This window comes from Toxorhynchites rutilus, chromosome 2, assembly GCF_029784135.1.
Source record: "Toxorhynchites rutilus septentrionalis strain SRP chromosome 2, ASM2978413v1, whole genome shotgun sequence".
Classification (NCBI taxonomy): Eukaryota; Metazoa; Arthropoda; class Insecta; order Diptera; family Culicidae; genus Toxorhynchites; species Toxorhynchites rutilus.
This window is the reverse complement of record NC_073745.1, coordinates 207,656,050-207,677,236: the sequence shown is the minus strand read 5'-3', so window position 1 is coordinate 207,677,236 and position 21,187 is coordinate 207,656,050. Positions and strand designations below refer to the sequence as shown.

The 21,187-nt window shown below is 39.9% G+C and overlaps 3 protein-coding genes across 5 annotated transcripts; 2 read left to right on the top strand and 1 right to left on the bottom strand.

Annotated features, from left to right (window-relative positions):
- The first annotated feature begins 3,605 nt into the window (after window positions 1-3,605).
- LOC129764201 (FGGY carbohydrate kinase domain-containing protein) lies at window positions 3,606-14,335 on the top strand. 2 transcript variants are annotated; one of them, XM_055763061.1, is made up of 5 exons: window positions 3,606-4,014; window positions 4,071-5,090; window positions 5,142-5,216; window positions 13,796-14,014; window positions 14,076-14,335. In XM_055763061.1, exons 1-5 carry the CDS (start codon window positions 3,832-3,834, stop codon window positions 14,220-14,222), a joined length of 1,644 nt encoding a protein of 547 aa, XP_055619036.1. In that variant the 5' UTR covers window positions 3,606-3,831; the 3' UTR covers window positions 14,223-14,335. The 2 variants fall into 2 exon arrangements, with proteins under 2 accessions (XP_055619036.1, XP_055619037.1); XM_055763062.1 differs by lacking the exons at window positions 13,796-14,014; window positions 14,076-14,335 and adding an exon at window positions 5,339-6,518.
- LOC129764207 (mitochondrial E3 ubiquitin protein ligase 1) lies at window positions 13,248-15,599 on the bottom strand. Of its 2 annotated transcripts, XM_055763070.1 has the most exons (4): window positions 15,410-15,599; window positions 15,183-15,349; window positions 14,352-15,126; window positions 13,248-13,588 (listed from the first exon to the last, which is right to left on the bottom strand). In XM_055763070.1, exons 1-3 carry the CDS (start codon window positions 15,512-15,514, stop codon window positions 14,385-14,387), a joined length of 1,014 nt encoding a protein of 337 aa, XP_055619045.1. In that variant the 5' UTR covers window positions 15,515-15,599; the 3' UTR covers window positions 13,248-13,588; window positions 14,352-14,384. The 2 variants fall into 2 exon arrangements, with proteins under 2 accessions (XP_055619045.1, XP_055619044.1); XM_055763069.1 differs by lacking the exon at window positions 13,248-13,588 and having other exon boundaries at window positions 14,276-15,126.
- A 1,872-nt stretch (window positions 15,600-17,471) lies between these two features.
- On the top strand, window positions 17,472-21,169 carry LOC129766621 (uncharacterized). Its single transcript, XM_055767199.1, has 3 exons — window positions 17,472-18,300; window positions 18,368-20,716; window positions 20,931-21,169. Exons 1-3 carry the CDS (start codon window positions 17,472-17,474, stop codon window positions 21,167-21,169), a joined length of 3,417 nt encoding a protein of 1,138 aa, XP_055623174.1.
- Window positions 21,170-21,187: the final 18 nt, after the last annotated feature.

Sequence of the window (21,187 nt, the reverse complement as noted above, 5' to 3'; positions counted from 1 at the left end):
TGTGGGAAGTCGTTTCCTATCACAGCAAGCTTCTCATTTGTTTCATTTTCAATGAACTCCGAAAAGTATCTTCAATTACTGGAGGACGTTTTGATTTTATTTTGAATATGTTTTCTTCGTCTTTATTATGTTTTAATAGTCATCTAATTCAGCCTCCTCAGAACAGAGTAATTTTTGATACTCCAACACAAATAACGAAATTTCGAATTTTTCACTGTTAATGTTTTAATTAAGCAACTGAATTTAATTCATGGAAGTATAAGGAGCTATAAAATAACATAAAAACGTATTAATCGATTTTGGTTTCATTGGAGTAAGAATCAGAACATAGCATAACTGCATGCTCGAAACAAACATATTTTTTACATTTCATGCAGTTGTTGCGTGTTTTCCGGGTCTTTTATCAAAGAGAAGAATGTATAACCTTCTAGATAATTACCAGATTACCAGCTTTTTTTAGATGAGACATAAAAAGATGATATAAAACGATTTCTAGGAACTTGTGTTTTCTTGTCGATATTGTCCATTATAAAAAATATCCTCGAAATTGTACCTGTTAAAAATTACCATAAGCCACCGATTAGTCTATAGTTTACTGTTACTGTTTACTGTTCTTCCACAAGTGAAATTCTTTCACAAGCGTGTATATGTATGACCATTATATTTAGTGAATAACTATACGAAAGTCAAACATTTATATTTTGCTTTTGAATGTATGAATCTAACGATGAATATATCGACGAATAGTTAGTATATGGATCCGTTCAATCCAGTTTCAAAAGGGACTGAAATCAAAAAAGAATATTCCGGTAATGATCTTATGCATGATATGCAATAAATATTCCACGCCACTAACATTAATTTAAACATTTCATTCAACAATATTCTAGAATATGAAAAAAGGCACTTGTCCAAAAAAGTTACTCCTATACTCGCGTCGGTGTGTCAGACCGAAAGTGTTAAAAAAGTGGCACACGTCCCCTTTGTACCAACACATGCGATACGCTAAACGATGACGAACGACGAATAACGAAGCTAGAGAGAATCGCAAAGTCGTAGTGTTGATATTTTCTAAGAAATAAACGAATTACTGATTTCTCGGTCTGACAGACCAATGCGCGAGTATAGGAGTGTTAAATATTTACTACCGATTGCACTCGAAACGCACAAATTTTCTTTTATTGTAATTTTAGGATGCTGCTCAACGAATGTCCACCCTGATTCCACATATTTGAATTACTTAGAAAACAAAAAGTGAATTTATACTTTTTTTTAGAATTAATTCGATGAGAATAAACAATAATCGTCTTTTATGAGCAAAACTGTACAAAGAATTGACTTATTTTTAAAAATATTGAGGAAAAATAGGGTGCGGCTAAACTAAACTGACCAGACGTTCCGCGTTACGCGGGACAGTCCCGCATTTCAACAAAATGTCCCGCGTAAGATTCCGTCCCGCGAAACGTCACGCATTTGGCAAAAGATATCAATATATTTCAATATCACAATTTGATCATGTTGATTTTCTTAAATGGATGAGCCTCAAAAAAAACTTTTATTTGGCAGACTGTTCAAGAGCGCTTCTAATGCATCCAACGATTAATACGTTGAGCTGGTTTCATCGCACCAACATTGGGCTTTTTGTCAACTGGAAGCGACAGCAACAAAATTGGAAAATGATTTTTATAAAAGTCCCCTATTGATCCGCAGTGACCAACGTGTGTCAGACGAAAAGTTCATCTTTGGTCCCCTAGCTCGGTCAGGGCTTAACGTTTTAGATAAACCGGAAGAACTAGTGTATACTCGACAGGGAGAGGCAGAGTTCTTTGGTGAAGTATCGTAAATGAAGCGCGGGGCGGTCTTACGGAAGTTGACCAGAACCTGAACCATGGCCGATGAAAAGATGTATATCGGCGTGTTATTTTACCTTTTAGTGGCTTTGGTGGTCGTCTGTCTCTCTATTTTGGCCATTCACCCAAAAGTTTTCCATCGGGCGCAGCTGGGGAATGTTGGGAAGGTTGGTGGTCTTCGCAACACTGTTTATCTCTAGCCGATCCATCCTCCAGTGATCTTTTGCATAATGGGCTGATCCCAGGTTCGGCATAAAGATCACATTATCTTCCAAACTCCGGCAAGCACTTCGTACTATATATCTCCCCGTTCACCATATGACTCGAAAGAAGAGCGGCTTGGACATTCCAGAGAAGGACCTTCTTCGAGAACTTGATGTGAATGATATATTCGACGTCATCGCTTACCTGAGGAACGTAAAGTACCCGGTCCCCTACCATTCGTTGAATTCTAGCATCAACTACGTCTCGTCTTTCATTATGAGTACGGAAAGAAGTTTTTCACTTCTTTCGCCGGAAAGAAGTTTTACACCAGAACCTCAAGCTACTCCTTCTGGGTGATAGCCTGCTGCTCAGATACGGCCGGTCTCGTCTGACGTTTCCGCATAAAAATGTCCATTTGACCAGATTCTTCTCCACCGTTTGCTTCGATCTCCCGGCTTAAGGAGCGGCTAGGAGATGATATTGTAAATATTAGATCGGCTATATCTGGCGGACACAAAGTGCCTCAGGATGTCCAACTCCTTCGCTGTGGGGTGGAGCTTATAATATGAAAAAATCATCTAGTTGCTTGACAGTGCTGCTGCTGTGAATCAACAGCCTTGAATCATTTTTGTTGTAGACTTAATACACGTAAGATTTAAAGAAAATTTGTTCCTATAAATTATCTTTCATCGCCATTCGAAATTAGTCCATTTTTTTGAATGCATACGTTAACACTAAAATCGATGAAAAATTAATTGGAATTTTCGAGCATTCCATTCGGTAATTTGAATCGTGCTTGCCAGGCGTAAATGCTCTAATTGAGCGAGTGATTTTCGGGCGTAAACAAAATCTAAACCACCGAAAAATCACAACTGAGTGCCGATACTCAGAAAGAAATAATACTGATCAGTTTAGACTCGCTAAACTATGGTTTATGTTCACATAACATATATACATAACGTTTTGTTTTTTGTGTCCCGCGTTAGACCTCTGACCATCTGGTCACTTTAGATTAAACGAATGTCTACCACTGTATAACCATACTGATTCTCGCAAGAAGTTTCTTCACTGATGGTTCAAGTGGGTTTACAGTATCGCGTAAAAAAAATCAAATCACCTTCACTTGGATTCCTTCCCATTGCTTCATTCCCTGTAATGAAAAAACGGTTTCACTCGCAAGGCACAGTTTTGGAAGGTAAATATCGTATCACGGATTCTTTTCCGTTTGCCGACTGCAACCCCTAACAATTAGCAGAATCGATGGAGCGGAGATTATCTTGCAAGATTGTTGTAACCTATAGTACCAGAAACTTCGACAAAAGCGTGATTTTAGAACGATGGCCAATTGGTGTTCAAATCGTTCCTTCTTGGATAAATTAGTATATGAAGGGAAAAAAACACTGCTCCCTAGGAACGGATCGATCGCATGATATTCCGCATTATAATATACTATAATAGATAACGAAAGTAAATGCATTGCAGAATGTGTGCCCATTTGTTTGGCACTGTGCCAACATTCGAGTTTTGCGCTCTTTTACAGAGAGATCTCACTGGACACAGGAAGGTGTCGAAACAACGTAGGTTTAGAAAGAGTTAAGACAAGACAAAACAAATAATGAATGATCGCTCGGTGTTATTCATAAACACCCTGTATCAGCGAACGTTATCATTTTGCTCATGAGAAGAAAAACAAACAGCATCAAGTGTTTTACGACATACATAGTTCTGTTCTCTAAAGTGACTCTATAACGGAATACAATTCTGTTCGACTACGGAAATGACCCAGATCAATCTAATTGGTGTCGACGTGGGAACCGGTAGTGCTCGTGCAGCTTTAGTTAGCCTTAAAGGAGAGGTGTTGAAGACGTGTGTCAGACCAATAAAAACCTGGAATCCGTTGCCCAATCACTACGAACAATCTTCCGAAGACATATGGAGCGCCGTTTGTGGATGCATTCGCGTATGTATTGTTGATTACGACTTAACGCATTTATAAATATATATTACCATAAGCAGGATGTGGCCTCGAACTGTTCAAAAGATGAAATAAAAGGAGTCGGATTTGATGCAACATGCTCACTAGTGGCATTGGATAAGCAAGGATGTCCACTGACTATCAGTACCACTGGTGAGAGTGAACAGAATGTCATTTTGTGGATGGATCATCGAGCCCAAGTTGAAGCAGATTCCATAAATTCTACTAAACATGAGCTCTTGAACTACGTTGGTGGATCTGTTTCGTTGGAAATGGAGTGCCCAAAATTGTTGTGGTTGAAAAACAGCATGTTTGAAAAGACGTGGATCAAAGCGGGTGCATTTTTCGATCTTCCAGATTTTCTTACCTACAAAGCTACGGGAAATGCATCCCGTTCAATCTGTTCGGCAGTGTGCAAATGGAACTATGATGCTGTTAAAGCATCATGGTCCGCTGATTTTCTGAACGAAATTGGTCTATCTGATTTGACACAGAATAACTTCGAGCTCATAGGTCGAAAGGTTAACAATCCAGGTGATCCAATTGCTGGTGGAATATCAAGCGATGCAGCTGACGCAATGGGACTCAATCCAGGGACCGCTGTTGCAACATCGATGATTGATGCTCATGCCGGAGCGTTGGCTTTATTGGGTTGTCGCAGCAAAGACAAAGAAATCGCCATAAGCCTTACATCAAAGCTAGCCATAATTTGTGGAACTTCATCCTGCCATATGAGTCTTACCGAGGCTCCAATTTTGGCCCCTGGCATTTGGGGGCCATATAAAAATGCCATCATTCCCAATCTCTACCTCAACGAAGCAGGCCAAAGTGCTACTGGGGTACTGCTGGACTACATTCTACAAACCCACCCCTGCTACACTGAACTGCGGGAGGAACATGGGTCTAATAATAACATTTACACTTTCCTAAACGAATTCCTGTGTGACCTGTGTGAACGGAAAAAAATGCGATCGGTACATATGTTAACTAGTTCTCTGCATATCTGGCCCGATTTCCACGGCAATCGTTCACCACTAGCGGATCCGAAGCTGAAAGGAATGGTAAAGAAGTTTCCTTGTGACCCTGTTTAACATTCTTAACACATTCTCTAGCTCTCAGGTCTAACTATGACGAAGAATGTGGAAAGCTTAGCGTTGCTGTACTTAGCCCTGATCCAAGCTCTTGCAGTGAGTTATATATATTTATAATTTTCTATGTTTTCTCCGTTTTTTTTCAATGTTTTCCCCGTGTTGAATTTCCTTGAGATGAAACGAATCAATTTCCGAATTTTTAACCCCCTTTATTTCAGGTTTCAGGTAAGTATAGACGAATTTCATGCCGACTCGACTGCCCATTGGCAGCAATATCTTAGATTACAGTGAAACTTTGTGGATGTAAAAACATTGGGCATTTAATTCTGCATACTTGAACTATTGAAAACAGAATTAGACCACTTTTTGAAAAGGGACAATGTATTTTTCTTAATGTTTACCAAAAATTTATAACTCAAATACTATAATACCTACACAATTTTGGTCACAGATTTAAATGTAGAAGTCTGTTTTAAATTTTCATAAAAAACAACTTTTTTTTAAATAACACTGAACAAAAATTAGAAATTCAAATTAATTTTTCTTAAGGCAGTATTCTTGTCTAGAAATTTGAAAAAAAAAAAGTTCACTCATATTTCTGTAGTTAAGGCATTCAGGAATATACCCTAGAAAGGACTTATTGTAAATCCTATTATTTACCGAGTTAGAGCCATTTTAGTGATGCGGTATCTAACCTGGTACGGCCATAACAATGAACTTCAAACGAGTTTTTCTCGAAACTAGTTTTTTCAAACTGGCGTACACGATATCTCAAATTCTACTGAACGGATTTATGTCGAATTTATATGGATACAATCTGCAGGCATCTCGCTATCGCATGAGCCCCTAAAATATGATGTTTTTTAAATTTTACTATTTTTAAAGAATCGGGAAACGTAAGAAAAAAAGTTTCAAACCGCAAACCGCAAATTGTCAAAAAATATGTTTTCGATTTGTCCGATGTTCATGCGATAGCGGCATCTTTACTGATTCAGAATCTGTTCGATTTTTTTTGTTTCAGATAACTAGAAGGGCTGGAATCGTGTACGCCATGACAAAACTTTTTTTTGAACCCCCTCACTTCATCAGCTCGTAACTATTCTAGTTATAAATATTTTTTCTCCGTTCAATTTTTGTTCTATTGTTAAAAGATAGATGAACAAATAATTATAAAATGGATACTAAAAATTTTTTTTGTTTTATTTTTACGAAGCTCGAAAAAACGTCCAGAATTCGTGTCTCTGTACTAGAATACCCCATTGAAAACGATTTTATAAATTTCGCAATAAAATTATATGAATAGCTCTTACAATTTCCAACAAGTACATAAGAGCACCTTTACAGTGAAAAGTTAGCGGAACATGTTAATCGTGATAATTTACACATAAAAGTGTTACGAGTTCAACATTAGTAATAATTTTTTAAAGAAAACATGAAAGGTTGTTGCTGGGAAAACTCTTTTCCCGTAGCAGTGACCTTCTTCCGAGATATGAATACCTGTTCGTAATTCTATTCATCTATATTTTATTCAGAATTTAAAAAAAAAACATTTTCGAGAAAAATGGATTTTAATTTTTCAAATTCTTTTTTTTCATTTAAAAAAATAACAATATTTTTTAACAAAAACATAATTTTCTTCATTTCATTCTTCAACCAACATTTTGTAGTTACAGATTTTAAATTAGAATTTTTTTTTAAATTTCAAGTTTTTTTTCGAATAATCTTAACTCAAAAACTATAAGACCTACAAAATATTGACTAAAGAATGAAATGTAGGAAATTATTCAAGTTTTTAATAAAAAATATCAAACAAATTTAAGAAAAGAAATTAAAAAAAACAAAATTATTTTGAAATAAAAGTTATCTTTTTCTTTAAACATGTTTTTTTTTAAATTCTGAACAATAATTGTATAAATAACCCATATATTTATCAACAAGTCACCCATACATCGGAAGAAGGGCACTACTACAGGAAAACAGTTTTTCTAACAACAACTTTTTCATGTTTTCTTTGAAAAATTGCTATTAATGTTTAACTTGTAGCATTTAGTGTGTAAATTATCGCGACTAACATGTTCTGCAAACTTTTTTTTTATTGAGCAACACGTGAAGAACATGTCAAACGCTTGAATTTACACACAAAAATGTTACGAGGAGTCTTTCAGGAGTCTCAAAAAAGCCATGATGCCAGAAACTATGACAGATAGAACAAAAGTTCACACTTTATAATTATTTTATAAAATATAATTATATAATTAGTTATAAAACATAAAAGGTTGTTGTTAGAAAAAACTTTTTCCTTGTAAAAGTCCTATCTTTCCATGTATGGATGACTTGTTGGAAGTTGTAAGGGATATTCATATAATTTTCTGAGAACATGTCAAACTGAATGAATCTCCATACAAAAATGACATATATTCCCAAAACTATAAAAAAATAGAAAATTGATGTCATCGACAAAAGTTCATATTTTGATAAGATAAGATCTTAAACTTTGTCGAATACACTATATCGGTACCTTGACATGGACCAAAATTAGTTTTAGTTGTATTTTTTTTCAAAGAAAAAATTTAAAAAAAATTCTTGGAAAAACTGTTTTCCTGTAGGTGTGCCCTTCTTCCGATGTATTGGTGACTTGTTGATAATTATATGGGTTATTTATACAATTTTTGTTCAGAATTTAAAAAAAAATGTTTAGAGAAAAAGATAACTTTTATTTTCAAAATAATATTGTTTCTATTAAATTTCTTTTTTTTTAATTTGTTTGATATTTTTGATTGAAAACATGAATAATTTCCTACATTTCATTCTTTAGTCAACATTTTTAGGTGTTATAGTTTTTGAGTTAAGACTATTCGAAAAAAAGTTGAAACTTTTTCCCTGTAAAAGTGCCCATCTTCCGATGTATGGATATATATATATATATATATATATATATATATATATATATATATATATATATATATATATATATATATATATATATATATAATATATATATATATATATATATATATATATATTTTTTTTTTTTGTATTTTGGTATTTTGAAAAAAATACGTTTTCGAGAAAAATGAATTTCTATTTTTTAATGTTTTTTTAGTGTAATTTTTTACATTTTTTTGGGAAAATTTGAAGAATTTACTACATTTCACTCTATGACCACATTTTTCCACCAGTTACAATCTCCTTAGTCTTTGACTACCATACTAGTGAGGCATAGGTTATACTAGGCCGCACAATGGCAGTGTAGACCCACATAACCATTTTTGGTTTAAGGCCCCATGTTCTGCCTATCATTTTAGAACATGCCCATAGGGCAATGTTGGCCTTACTGATAATTGCATCTAAGTGTGCGTTCCAGTTTAGATTAGCGTCTAGGATTACGCCTAGATATTTGACTGAAACGCTGGATTTTATTTCCTCTCTTCCAAGATTTAGAGACTGCAGATGCAATTTCTTCTTTTTGGTGAAAGGAACAATTCTCGCAAATTTTTTAAAAAGGTCCTATGTAACATTCACAACAGCTCGAGAAAAACGAAGTTGAAGACCGGAACATTGTTCCGCGAATTGTTTCAAAAGGAAACGACCTTTCTCACTACTTTTACCACTAGCAGACAATAAAACCAATCGTAACTGATGTTATGTGATTTTGGTTTGAAATTGAAGTCTCCGAGCGAAAAATGTTACATTGGACGTTTTGACTGACCGCTTCGTACATTGGACAAATTACGTTGTACGATGACAATTTGCAAATAACTACTGAACAACGCTTCAAATACTTGCACTTCGTGCTAAAAGCAGATCATCATTGTTATAACTCGTTGAATTGCACTAAAAATAATAGCAACACCCAAAAATAACAAAAACTCAAAATGTCCGAAGTGCGACTCCGTGTTGTTTTGATTGCTTTGTTACTTCGGACGTATCGAGCGTCAGAGGAAAGTGGCGTCCGAAGTAATAGTCGAGTGCTTGGAATTCAAATCTGTACATTGGATATTTTTTGTATCGGTGATAAAAAGGTGAAAAGGATAGATACTTGAACGGTTGTTTTCGCATTGCATTCAATGATTGAGCACTAATAGTGCGCATCCATTAACTCGATTTGTTTACATTTGTTACTTAGGACCTTTTCAAAAGTTACGCGAGAATTGTTGTTTTTGAAGGATTTATGCTCAGACCTTCTTAGATACACCATGATTGTGTAAGGTTTAAGTACATCTGGGGGAGCCCATCCCGAAGATCTTATAATGTTGTATCGAACAACTATTCTCTCAGTGATGGAGTATGGCAGTTTCTGTTTTCAATCAGCTGCCAAAATACACCTCATTAAACTCGAGCGAATTCAGTATCTTTGTCTCCGTATTGCGTTGGGATGTATGCCCTCAACGCATACCATGAGCCTCGAGGTTTTGGCAGGCGTACTCCCACTAAAAGATCGCTTCAATTTATTATCTCTTCGGTTCCTCATCCGGTGTAAGGTTATGAACCCATTGGTGATCGGAAATTTTGAGCAGCTGATCGGGCTAAATTTTCATTCTGGATTCATGACTTCATATCATGAATTCATCTCCATGCAGGTTGATCCTTCTTTGTATATTCCCAACCGTGTTTGTTTTCCTGACTACATCAATTCCTCTGTATATTTTGATCTGTTCATGAAGGAGAAAATCCATGGAATTCCAGATTATCATCGATCGGGGATCGTTCCTACGATCTTCAATGCAAAGTATGGGCGTATCAATTGTGATAATATGTACTTCACTGATGGGTCCTCTATGAATGAGTCCACAGGATTTGGAGTGTTCAACGAATTTTTTAGCACCTCCCACAGTCTTCAGAATCCTTGCTCAGTGTATATTGCTGAATTGGCAGCAATACACTGAGCGCTGGACAGTGTCGCCTCACGACCTGTTGAACACTATTACATTGTAACGGATAGTCTTAGCTCTGTCGAAGCTATCCGTTCAGTGAGGCCGGAAAAGCACTCGCCGTACTTCCTTGAGAGAATACGAGAAATTTTGAGTGCTTTAACCAGACGCTGTTATGTCATTACCTTTGTCTGGGTCCCTTCACATTGCTCAATTCCGGGTAATGAGAGGGCTGACTCATTAGCAAAGGTAGGTGCAATTGAAGGCGAAATTTATCAGCGTCAAATCGCCTTCAATGAATTTTATTCTTTAGTTCGTAAAAATATCATCGTTAACTGGCAACGCAAATGGAACGAAGATGAATTGGGCCGGTGGCTCCACTCAATTATCCCTAAGGTTAGCCTCAAACCATGGTTCAAAAGTCTGGACTTGAGTCGGGACTTTATTCGCACCTTCTCCCGACTCATGTCCAATCACTGTTCGTTAAACGCGCTACTCTTTCGTTTTGATCTTGCCGACAGCAATATCTGTGCCTGCGGCCAAGGTTACCATGACATCGAACACGTTGTTTGGTCGTGCGAGGAGTATCTTGTTGCCAGATCGAATTCAGAAAACTCTCTTCGGGCTAGAGGAAGGCAGCCCAATGTGCCGGTGAGAGATGTGTTGGCTGGTTTAGACCTTGATTACATGTCCCAAATATATGTCTTCCTAAAAGTTATCGATCTTCGAGTCTGATTGACCTTATATCCTTATATTCTCCTTTTCCTTTTCCTTCGCGAGAAATCAAATCCCTTCTTATTAACAATAGAATAAGGTGAAATGTAAAAACATATTAGATATAAGATAGGCTTAAGAATTGAGTGTAATGAATGTGAGTGTGAATGTGAGAGTGAACATTGTCAACATATCCTTTTATCCCTTCATTTTCCTGAAGAAAATATGTCACCCTTCTAAACTCGAGTAGACCGCGAGTAATCGGTTTTCTACACCATTAACATTAGAATTGTGGAAAAATGTTTATATATACTTGTAACAATACAGTCAGGAGTTTGGCTCCTTTAAACTTATGTAACTGAGCCTGTAAAAATAAACGATTTAATAAAAAAAAAGTACATCTGCATCCTGCTCGATATCACATCGTCGAACTTGCCATGTACCATTATGTCTAGATCGTCAGCAAAACCCACGATTTCGGAACCATTTGCCTCCAAACTAATCAGAAGGTCGTCAACCACAAGTGACCAAAGGAGAGGTGATGGAACCCCTTCTTGTGGTTCAACCTTTCGTTGCAATCACAGATGTCAACGACTCGTCCAGCTCCGAGGTGATTTATTTACTTATGAGCATGCATTTGATCCATTCGACTATGCAGTCATCGAAATGTCTTCTTCTCATAGCCTGTGCCATTGATACATAAGAAGCATTGTCGAAAGTTCGTGATTCTTCGGATCGTTTGGCGTTTACTCGCAACCGAGTAACTGAAAACGTATAAACCCGGCTTTACTGCTGGAAACTTTTTCAAAAATCTTATGAGAGAGAACAGGATGTATGTACACGTGAGTACATAAGTGAGAGAGAAAGTTTGGGAGAAAATTCATTCGATTTTGTGTTGCTCTCGCCATTAGAGAGCAGTCGAGTTCATTCACCATTTCAGTATCTAGGAAAAATGTTGATGCACCCCAGTCGATCAATGCTAATTTTTCTCGCAGATATTGGTACTTCAAAGCACATGAAAGAATTCTCCAATTTTTTCTACTCCTTTCAGTTTCGATGATATACATGGCGCTGAAAACATGAAGATGGAACTCATTGAAACGCTACTCCAGATTTGTTCCAGAAGCGCGATTTCCAGAACTAATAAAACATGATCATTTTATTACTTCTTTGTTTGAATCCACAAATATTTGTGAGCAATTGTTTCAGTTATGAAGAAAGTGAAATCAAAGCTAAGGAACAAAATCACTGACAGTCATTTGGAAAACTCGCTTCGCAACGCTATCTCTCACATTCAAGCTGATATAGATAAAATGGCTCAAGAAAAATAGTTCGAGTGAAATCGAAACGGTGTTGGACTATGTTTGTATTAGAGGATTTTCTTTGTTGCAACAAACAAAATATATTGTAGGAACTTTTTAATGGTGTAAAGAAGTCCAATTTAATCGTGATACCGTATTCACATTGGGCTTGATCACTAACATCACTTCACGGTGAAAACGAAATTAAATGCATACAAATTGCATACAATTCATTTCGTTTTCACCGTGAAGTGACGTTCGTGATCAGTCCCATTATCAAGTATATCCATAATACGGTCAGTAAAATCGCTACTGCTGTCAGCAGAGAAATTGGCAGCGAAGAAAAGTGATAACACTGCAGTCGTGTAGTTCGATGCCCCGCTTCACTCTCGCCAAATTTCGTGGTCCCATCAGTACTTGTTCGGTTTCCGAGCAACAATAAAGTTCGGTCTGTACGAGAATCGTGTGGCAACTGTCACGTTATTTAAGTGCTGGAAAACGGCAAAACAGATCTACGAGCTGCTCAAACCGTTTCTATCAATGAAAGATTCGTGTTTCGTACACTACAACAGTACAAATAAATAACTGATGTGGGCGATAGGCTCAAAAAAGGACGTCCGAGGCTGCACAATGTTATCTATGTTGTTCATAAACGCGTTCAACGCAATCCTCTTCGGAAACAAAAGCGTTTATCAATCGAAATGAATTCGATAAATAAATTTTTGCGTACATCGATGTGTGAGTCATTTATTGACGCCCAGATTGAGGCGAATATGTGTGGAACGGTGCAAAAAACTCCTAGAACGGATAAAAAACGAGCAACAAACCTACCAGACATCATTTCCGCAAATGATTGTCCATTTTCCAATCCATCGGATTATTCACTTTGGGCCAAGTCGGAGGAGCGTGCCTACGGACGTTCTCATTGGAATTACCAATCGTTAAAGAATTATATCGAGAAGCTGCACCGACTGACGACTGGCCTTAGCGTTTTCGACTCTGCATGAAAAAGAGATGTTCGAATAATTTTGCAAAAAATGTCAATTATTGATACTTTTGTACCTTCAATAAACGTTTTGGGTTTATATCTCGTTTTGTTCTCGAGTTATGAATTTCACAGGTATAAAACTGAATGCTTTCTAATTTAAAATAAGAAGTGAGTCAAAAAAGTACCAGTTAAATACGTATATTTTACATTTCATTATGAAGAGTGAAAAAAATCATTGCGGCCCGTGGCTATAATGAAAATTGTAATACGGCCCGCACCATGTCTATACCTGGCCACTACTGATTCAGAGCAACCAGTTTCGTATCTCATCACCCAGAGATATACTGGGAACCACTTTCTTTAACAATTCCGAAGGTTGTTGGTTTTTGCAAAAGAGAACTAGGTAAGCTGACTTGTACAAACAGTTGAAAATTTCTCGATTCTTTGTTTATTGCAATCAATAGACCATCCTGAATGGAATTTAGTTGAGCCTTGTTTTTCGTCACTAGTAGATAGTTCCGGGGGCGTTTTATTGGTCCAGAGAAATGGTGACTCAGTGATTGCTGCCGAACTTTCCCTGCAGGAAAAATTTACCTGAAACATGTAAAGAGACCTGAAATAGAAGTGGTTCAAAATTCGAAAACTGATTTGTTTCATCACAAGGAAATCCAACAAATTAAATTATTCCTTCAAATATAAACCATGATGTTTTTGTCGAAGTTTTACCGATTATGAAGTTGTAACACCCCTACATTAAAATAAAATAATAAAACTGATTTTCCCTTCATTTTCCGTTCCAAGTACGGTACCCGACACATTCTGGACGTTTTGGCACAATCTGGCCGAGAACGAATACGGTCCATTCTACTGTGTGGCGGCCTGAGCAAAAACTCGCTATTCGTTCAAACGCATGCTGACGTTTGTTCGATTCCCGTGTTGCTGCCCCATGAAACGGAGGCAGTACTGTTAGGGTCAGCTATGATGGGAGCATGCGCTGCTGGACTATATGTCGATTTGAAAGTATGTACCTACTTATATCATGCGCTGGTTACCATTACAAGGTCGATTAATCTATCCACAGACGGCAGCTTACGAAATGAGTGGAACTGCAGAAGTCGTCAAGCCTGATATTAGTGACGAAAACAGAGATTTTCACGACCGGAAGTATCGCGTATTTCTACGAATGGTTGACGATCAACGAACTTACGAAAAGATCATGGGTGAATGAAACAGCTAGTGCATGTAAGGATTTCTCAAAAAATAAGTCTTCCAACAGAGACATCTCAAATGTAGCATGGATTTACATTAATGTAAAAAATAAATATACGCATTTTATACTTTCCCAAAGTCTACTTACCTCACACAATAAGCCAAGCATTGGAAGATGTGTTTACGTGATAAATGCAGCAGCTTTGGATTCTATCTTAGACCGGCAAACAGGGCAGTTCAGTTTAATTTTCACAGCACAATTTTCGCACAGGCACACATGTCCGCAGGGCAAACATATTACTTCCTTTGGATTATCCACGCAAACCACACATCGTTGGTCGTCACTGAAAACCTGCTGACGTGCCAACGCTCTACGCTGCGCTCTACTTTTCTCCAGCTTATCTCGCAAAGCTTGTTCGTCCCATTCCATTTTCTTGCGTTTGTAGATCTTCCTCGTAATCAATCCAACGAGCACCGCCGAGATCGTTCCACAGACGATCACTTTGAATAGCATAGAATTTTTCGCCTCCTCAAATTTCTTCAGCAGTGTACTTTTTGTGGCAGTCGTAAGAAACATTGGCGCAACGGGAGAAGGTTGCAGACGAATACTGTTTCCGTCCAGTTCGAGTTCTCCCACCGCGGTAATGAAACTCCCATTCCGGAGAATTTCCTCCGTAGTTTGCATTCCCTTCTGGCGCACTCCAGAGAAAAAACCAAATATATGATCGAAGAGCGATAAGCTCGAGGGTTCATAGTTATCATAAACGGTATCCATGTCTAGAATCTCGGCAGACAGACCGTCCACAACTTCAACGCCGAGCTTTCCATTGGTAAGACAGAACGGAACCTCATTGAACGAAATGTGTATCAGCTTCCGCTGTTCGGCCCAAAAGCCGGCAAAACCGCGAGCCACCCTGTGTTCACTGGAATAACGAAATTTGTATACACAAAGAATTGATCCTAGAAACGTTAGCCATACTTAAGCTTCATAACCTGCAGCACACCAGTAACAGAGGGGGTCATTACACTCTTAAGAGGCGTACCGATGGGCGTCACTGTCCCACGGATAACACCGTACCTAATTTTGCCGTCACTCTGCTTCAATTTGTCTCTCAGCGACTCATCAATCGTCAATTGGGGAGCATTCTGTATTCGAAATGGAAATCATGCATTTTTAACAGTCGATGACATAATGCAAAACTTTACCTTCAACGATTTGCTGATTTTCTTGAAGTAGTAATATTCTTTTAAACACAGTCCCAACAGCAGCACATCTACTCCCAGAAACACTGCCTCCTGAACAAAATCCATTCTGTTTTAGTTTGAATTATTTGAAATGAAAATTTCCTCGTCTCTCCGAGCAATGCACTTGAAATAAATGACAATATTTTTGGTTTGTTTAATATGATGCAATGGTACCAGAACGGGAAGGTGGTACATATCTGTAGTATTATAGTGTTAGTGTTAACGAAGTAGGGGCTTGTAAGGAGCGAAGGAGCGGTCCCAAGTATATGGGGTGGCCATAAAAAGCACGATTTTAAACTTCCCCTCCCCCTCCATGGACAAGCGTGGACATTGACCAGACCCCCTCCCCTGTTATCCACGTAGACATTCCTGAATATTTTTTATTAAAAATTACCAAGTAAACACCTCGATTGCACCCTTATTCCATTTCAAATTTATTTAAATTTTGACGTAGGACTACATCTTTCATTTCTATACCGGTGTTGGAATTACCCATAAACATTGTTAGTTCATCCTACCGTTCCAACTCGTAAGGTACCACTCGAAATGAAATGAACTGTAATTCAAATATTCTAAGCCAGTGTGAGAGGGAATTAGAATAACGAGAAATGACCGATAGCCGACGGTCACTATAAAAGCAACACATTTTGTAAAGCTTGACGCTCTTTTACCAAATATACGTTCAATATCACAGTTCGGTCTCTTCATTTTCGTTGGTCGGTCGATGACACTGGACATTGTCCTTTTCGCGTGGTTCTATTGTGCATTGTGCACAAGTTTTGGAGTGCGTGCTTTTCGGTTGCTAGTATCATCTAGCGAAGAAGTCCTTCGAGTGCGGTAAAGACGAGTGTTTCGTCATCATTGGTCCTTCGAACCGGATCGAAGGCGGTTCAGACCGGAAAGTGCGCGTCGCGATAGTGTTGAAAGTGGAAATCTGACCGATCGCGTGGGTCAACGGTCTGCCACTATCCTTTGCAGTGCGTTCCGAATTCAGTGCGTGTGCGCTGGGAGGTTTTACCAAGTTGGGTAAACCTCGGAGGGTATTAAAAATTCAGTGCGTGTGCGCTGGGAGGTTTTACCAAGTCGGGTAAACCTCGGAGGTACAGAGAACAATTAATCTCGATTCAATCACCATCAATTGTGGACTTCGTCGCGCGTGGTTTAGTGGCGAATATTATTAGGTATTCGCGGGAAGCAAAATTCGATCATAAGATCACTAATTATTGATCTTGGTGTGACGGTGAACTGGGTGAACGATAGTGACTATCGCTGCTACCATTATTTCGATCGCGGGTATAGTAAGCATTACGTTCGAAATACGGTACAAATTCACCGTCGGCAAATAATTAGTGTGTGTACTTTGTGTGGACAAGAATTTCGCACGTGAAATTGCACGAAGACAGGTGTTAATCTGTTATATGGAGAAGACAGCCATTGTGTCTGGCCATCGCGGATAGTAGCCATTGTTGTGAAGTGATTGACCTTTCTGAAGAACGACGCCGCTGCCATTTTGGACGCTTGGTGGCGTGGCTTGGAACAGAACTGAACGCCATCTTACACGCCAACTGGACTCCATTAGGACAACTTGACGCCATTACGTTGTTCCTTTATACAAGCACTCATCCCATTGGATTGATCCCGGTGAGTTTGTTCCAAGTTATATATTTGTGGTTGGCAGTAGCAATTCTTAGAACGTAAGAAAGTGGGTAGCCAAAGGCTATTGTGGCTGGTGGTTGACGGTCGCATTTCGAGTGGAAAACCGCTCGCGCCCTCGATTTGCGAAACCGCGTAAAGTGGGTACGTTCGCGACGGGAAGGAGTCCGATTTCGATACTAAGACGACCCACTTCCGTTCGATTGATACGTCGCGAAGGGGTTTATACACCGGTTCGGGAAGGATTAACACGTTTCGATTGTGTATCACCCTCGTCCGGTACGGTTTCGCGTAGAAACGGTTAGTTCACGTTGGGAAGGATTTTCGCTTTCATCTGATTACTGCCGTTTCCGCTTCGCTTTCGTTCGGGATGTCCGCAAAACCAGAGAAGCAGTTAGCTGAGCGATTAGTCCAGCGTAAGAGACTTATTGCGATTCGCAATGCGTTGGACACATTTGTACGCGAATATAAGCACGAGCGCGATGCTTGTGAGCTGAGTGTACGGTTGGAATCCCTAGATCGGTTGTATGTCAATTTCATGGAGTGTCAGGATATCATCGAAAAATATGACAAACCGGAGTCACTTGATGAGCACATTGAGGAACGAGTGGACTTCGAACAACGGTTCTGTAAAACGAAGGGGTTTCTTCTTGCAAAGCGCACAGGGGATCTGAACGAAACTTTGAACAATTCGTTGCAGGGTCCACAACAATTCGCGTCAAATTTTCATCTCCGTCTACCACAAATAGATTTACCAAAATTCAACGGTGACTTCTCTCGTTGGATTTCATTCCGGGACACATTTTCGTCAATGGTTCATGCAAATGCTGACATTCCCACCGTTGCAAAATTGCAGTATCTTATTCAATCACTCGAAGGGGATGCCAAGAAACCATTTGAATCGGTGGACATCGAAGCCGACAACTACGCAGTTACATGGGATGCACTTCTAAAGAGGTACGACAATTCACGGTTCCTAAAGAAGCAGCTCTTTCGCGCATTATACGACTTACCAGCAGTCAAGCAGGAGTGTGCGAAACGCATTCACACTTTGGTCGACGATTATCAACGTCATGTTCGCGCCCTATCTAAACTGGGTGAACCCGTGAATCATTGGGACACGCCGCTCATCAATTTCGTACAAGCTGGACCAAGCAACGCTAAGATCGTGGGAGGAGAAAACGAGTCAAAAGGAAAATGTTAGGTACGATGAACTGATCGAGTTTCTATATCAACGGGTTCGTGTTATCAATTCCGTTGGTTCAGATAGCCATCATTCAGCCTCATTGAAGGTGGCCGGCAATCAACAGAAGTACTTCAAGCAGAAAGTGTCTGCTAACACAGCATCAACATCAACTCCGAGTTACTCCTGTCCGCTTTCATGTTCGGACAATCATTCGTTGCGTTCCTGTCCGATATTCCTGGGAAAGAACATAAACCAGCGTCGAGAACTGGTCTCGCTGAAACGGTTATGTTGGAACTGTCTCAGTTTGGGTCACCAGTCCAAGAAATGTAATTCGAAATTCACTTGTCGTACATGCCACGAGAAGCATCATTCGCTCTTGCACGATCCTACTCCATTAAGGGTTTCATCCAAATCAGCCAACCAAATAAATTCATCTGTGTCATCTACTATGTCATCGAATTCCGCTGTCCCTACAGCATCTCTGGTTCAACAGCCGCTTCCCTCTACGTCACAAATCGTAGAATCCTCTGGTTCCCGCCAAGTCAGCATGGCAGTTCAAACTGCATGCACCATGACACTGTTGGAAACGGTTGTCCTCAATATCGTCGACGATTATGGCAATAAACACAAAGCTCGAGTTCTCCTGGATTCGGCATCGATGTCGAACTTCATATCGAAACCGCTGGCGAAGAAACTCTACAGTCGCCGAACTTCGGTGGACGTGTCTGTCGCAGGCATCGGATCGTCCACGAAGACAATCAACAGTGCAATTACTGCAACCATCGAGTCAGAAGATCAAGTATGCTCGATGAAACTACAATTTCTGGTCCTGAAGCAGCCCTCAGTCGAGCTGCCAACTATTCCGATTGACATTTCGGCATGGAAGATGCCGAATGTGATGCTAGCAGATCCTTTATTCAATGTTCCTGGAAGTGTCGATATGGTCATCGGCAGCGAAAGCTACTGGGAACTCCACACGGGTAGGAAGATATATCTTGGCGAAAATCTTCCTTGGGTAGTCGAAACATCTTTTGGTTGGGCGGTCACTGGTCCCGCATCTCGCACGGCTACCTGCATTCCACGGTTCTGTTTTCTTTCCACGGCAGATGATCGACTAGAGGCTACATTAAGAAAATTCTGGGAAATGGAAACAATTCCATCAGCTCCGGTTCATTCCACCGAAGAAAGTCGTTGCGAAGAGCTGTATGCTGCAACGACAACGCGCGATTCGTCTGGGAGGTACATCGTGCGTCTACCGAGAGTTGAAGATCCTTCAGTCATCCTTGGCGAATCAAAATCAATCGCTGACAGACGCTTCCTGAGCCTGGAACGTCGACTCGAACGAGATCCTGCAACCAAGGACTCATATCACCGTTTTATGGAGGAGTATTTGTTGCTTGGACATATGCAGAAGGTGAAAGAGCCTGTAAATGATCGTATACAGCATTGCTACATTCCTCATCACGTCGTATTCAAGGAATCCCGCACATCCACTAAAATCAGGGTAGTCTTCAACGCATCATGCAAGACTTCGTCAGGCTATTCCTTGAATGACACGCTGCTTGTTGGGCCTGTGGTTCAACAAGACCTATATTCGATATACCTAAGGTTCCGGACAAGAATTGTCGCCATCGTAGCAGATGTCGAAAAAATGTATCGGCAAGTATTGCATCACTCTGCCGATTTACCGTTCCTTCGCATACGGTATCGTAGGAATCACACCGATCCGATTCTCACCTACGAGCTACAGACCGTCACCTACGGAACAGCAAGTGCTCCATACTTGGCAACGAAGACACTTCAGCAGATCGCGAAAGATCACGAGCATTTATATCCGACTGCTGTCGAAGCTGTTATTGAAGATTTCTACGTCGACGATCTACTGTCAGGAGCATCGAACGTAGAATCTGCCATCACCCTGCGGAAAGAAATCACCACTATGCTTAACTCCGCTGGATTCACGCTCAAGAAGTGGGCATCAAACGTCCAGGTGGTCCTAGAGGATGTTCCACCGGAAGATCGAGCCGTTCAGCCTCTCCACGATTTGCAGAATGAGCAGACAATTTCCACACTCGGCCTGCTTTGGGAACCAATCGCCGATTCGCTTCGATTCAAGGTCGAATTGCCTCTCCCTGCTGCCATTCTCACCAAGCGAAAAGTGATGTCATACATCGCTCAAATATTCGACCCATTGGGACTGTTGGGTCCAACGACAACCAAAGCGAAGCTTTTCATGCAACGGTTGTGGACATTGAAGCGCGATGGTATTACTTGTGAATGGGACTCACCTCTATCAGAGAAACTTCAAGCTGAGTGGAAGCTCTTCCACACTACTCTTCACGTTCTCGCCGATATCCGTATTCCTCGGTTGGTGCTGGCTTCTGGAGTCAGCAATATTCAGCTGCATTTCTTTGCCGATGCTTCGACAAGTGCCTACGGCACATGCTGCTACGTTCGCACGGAATCGCAGAGAGGGATTACAGTACTTTTGTTGACATCGAAGTCAAAAGTAGCTCCATTGTCCACTCACCACTCCATCGCCAGACTTGAGCTCTGCGCCGCTCACTTAGCCACACAACTCTACAAAAAGGTAGAAGCGTCTTTGAAAATATCAGTCACTCCATTCTTCTGGTCGGATTCCAGTACTGTGCTTCAGTGGTTACGTTCATCTCCAACTCGTTGGAAGACATTCGTTGCTAACCGAGTGTCAAAAATCCAGACCACTACGGATATTCTTCACTGGAGACACATCGCAGGCTATGAGAACCCTGCCGATGACGTCTCTCGGGGTCTTAACCCAACAGACATTGTCCATCGTTCCCGCTGGTGATATGGCCCGCCATGGTTATCGCAAACATCTGATCAGTGGCCCAAGACCATAATCGACCAGCAGTACTCCA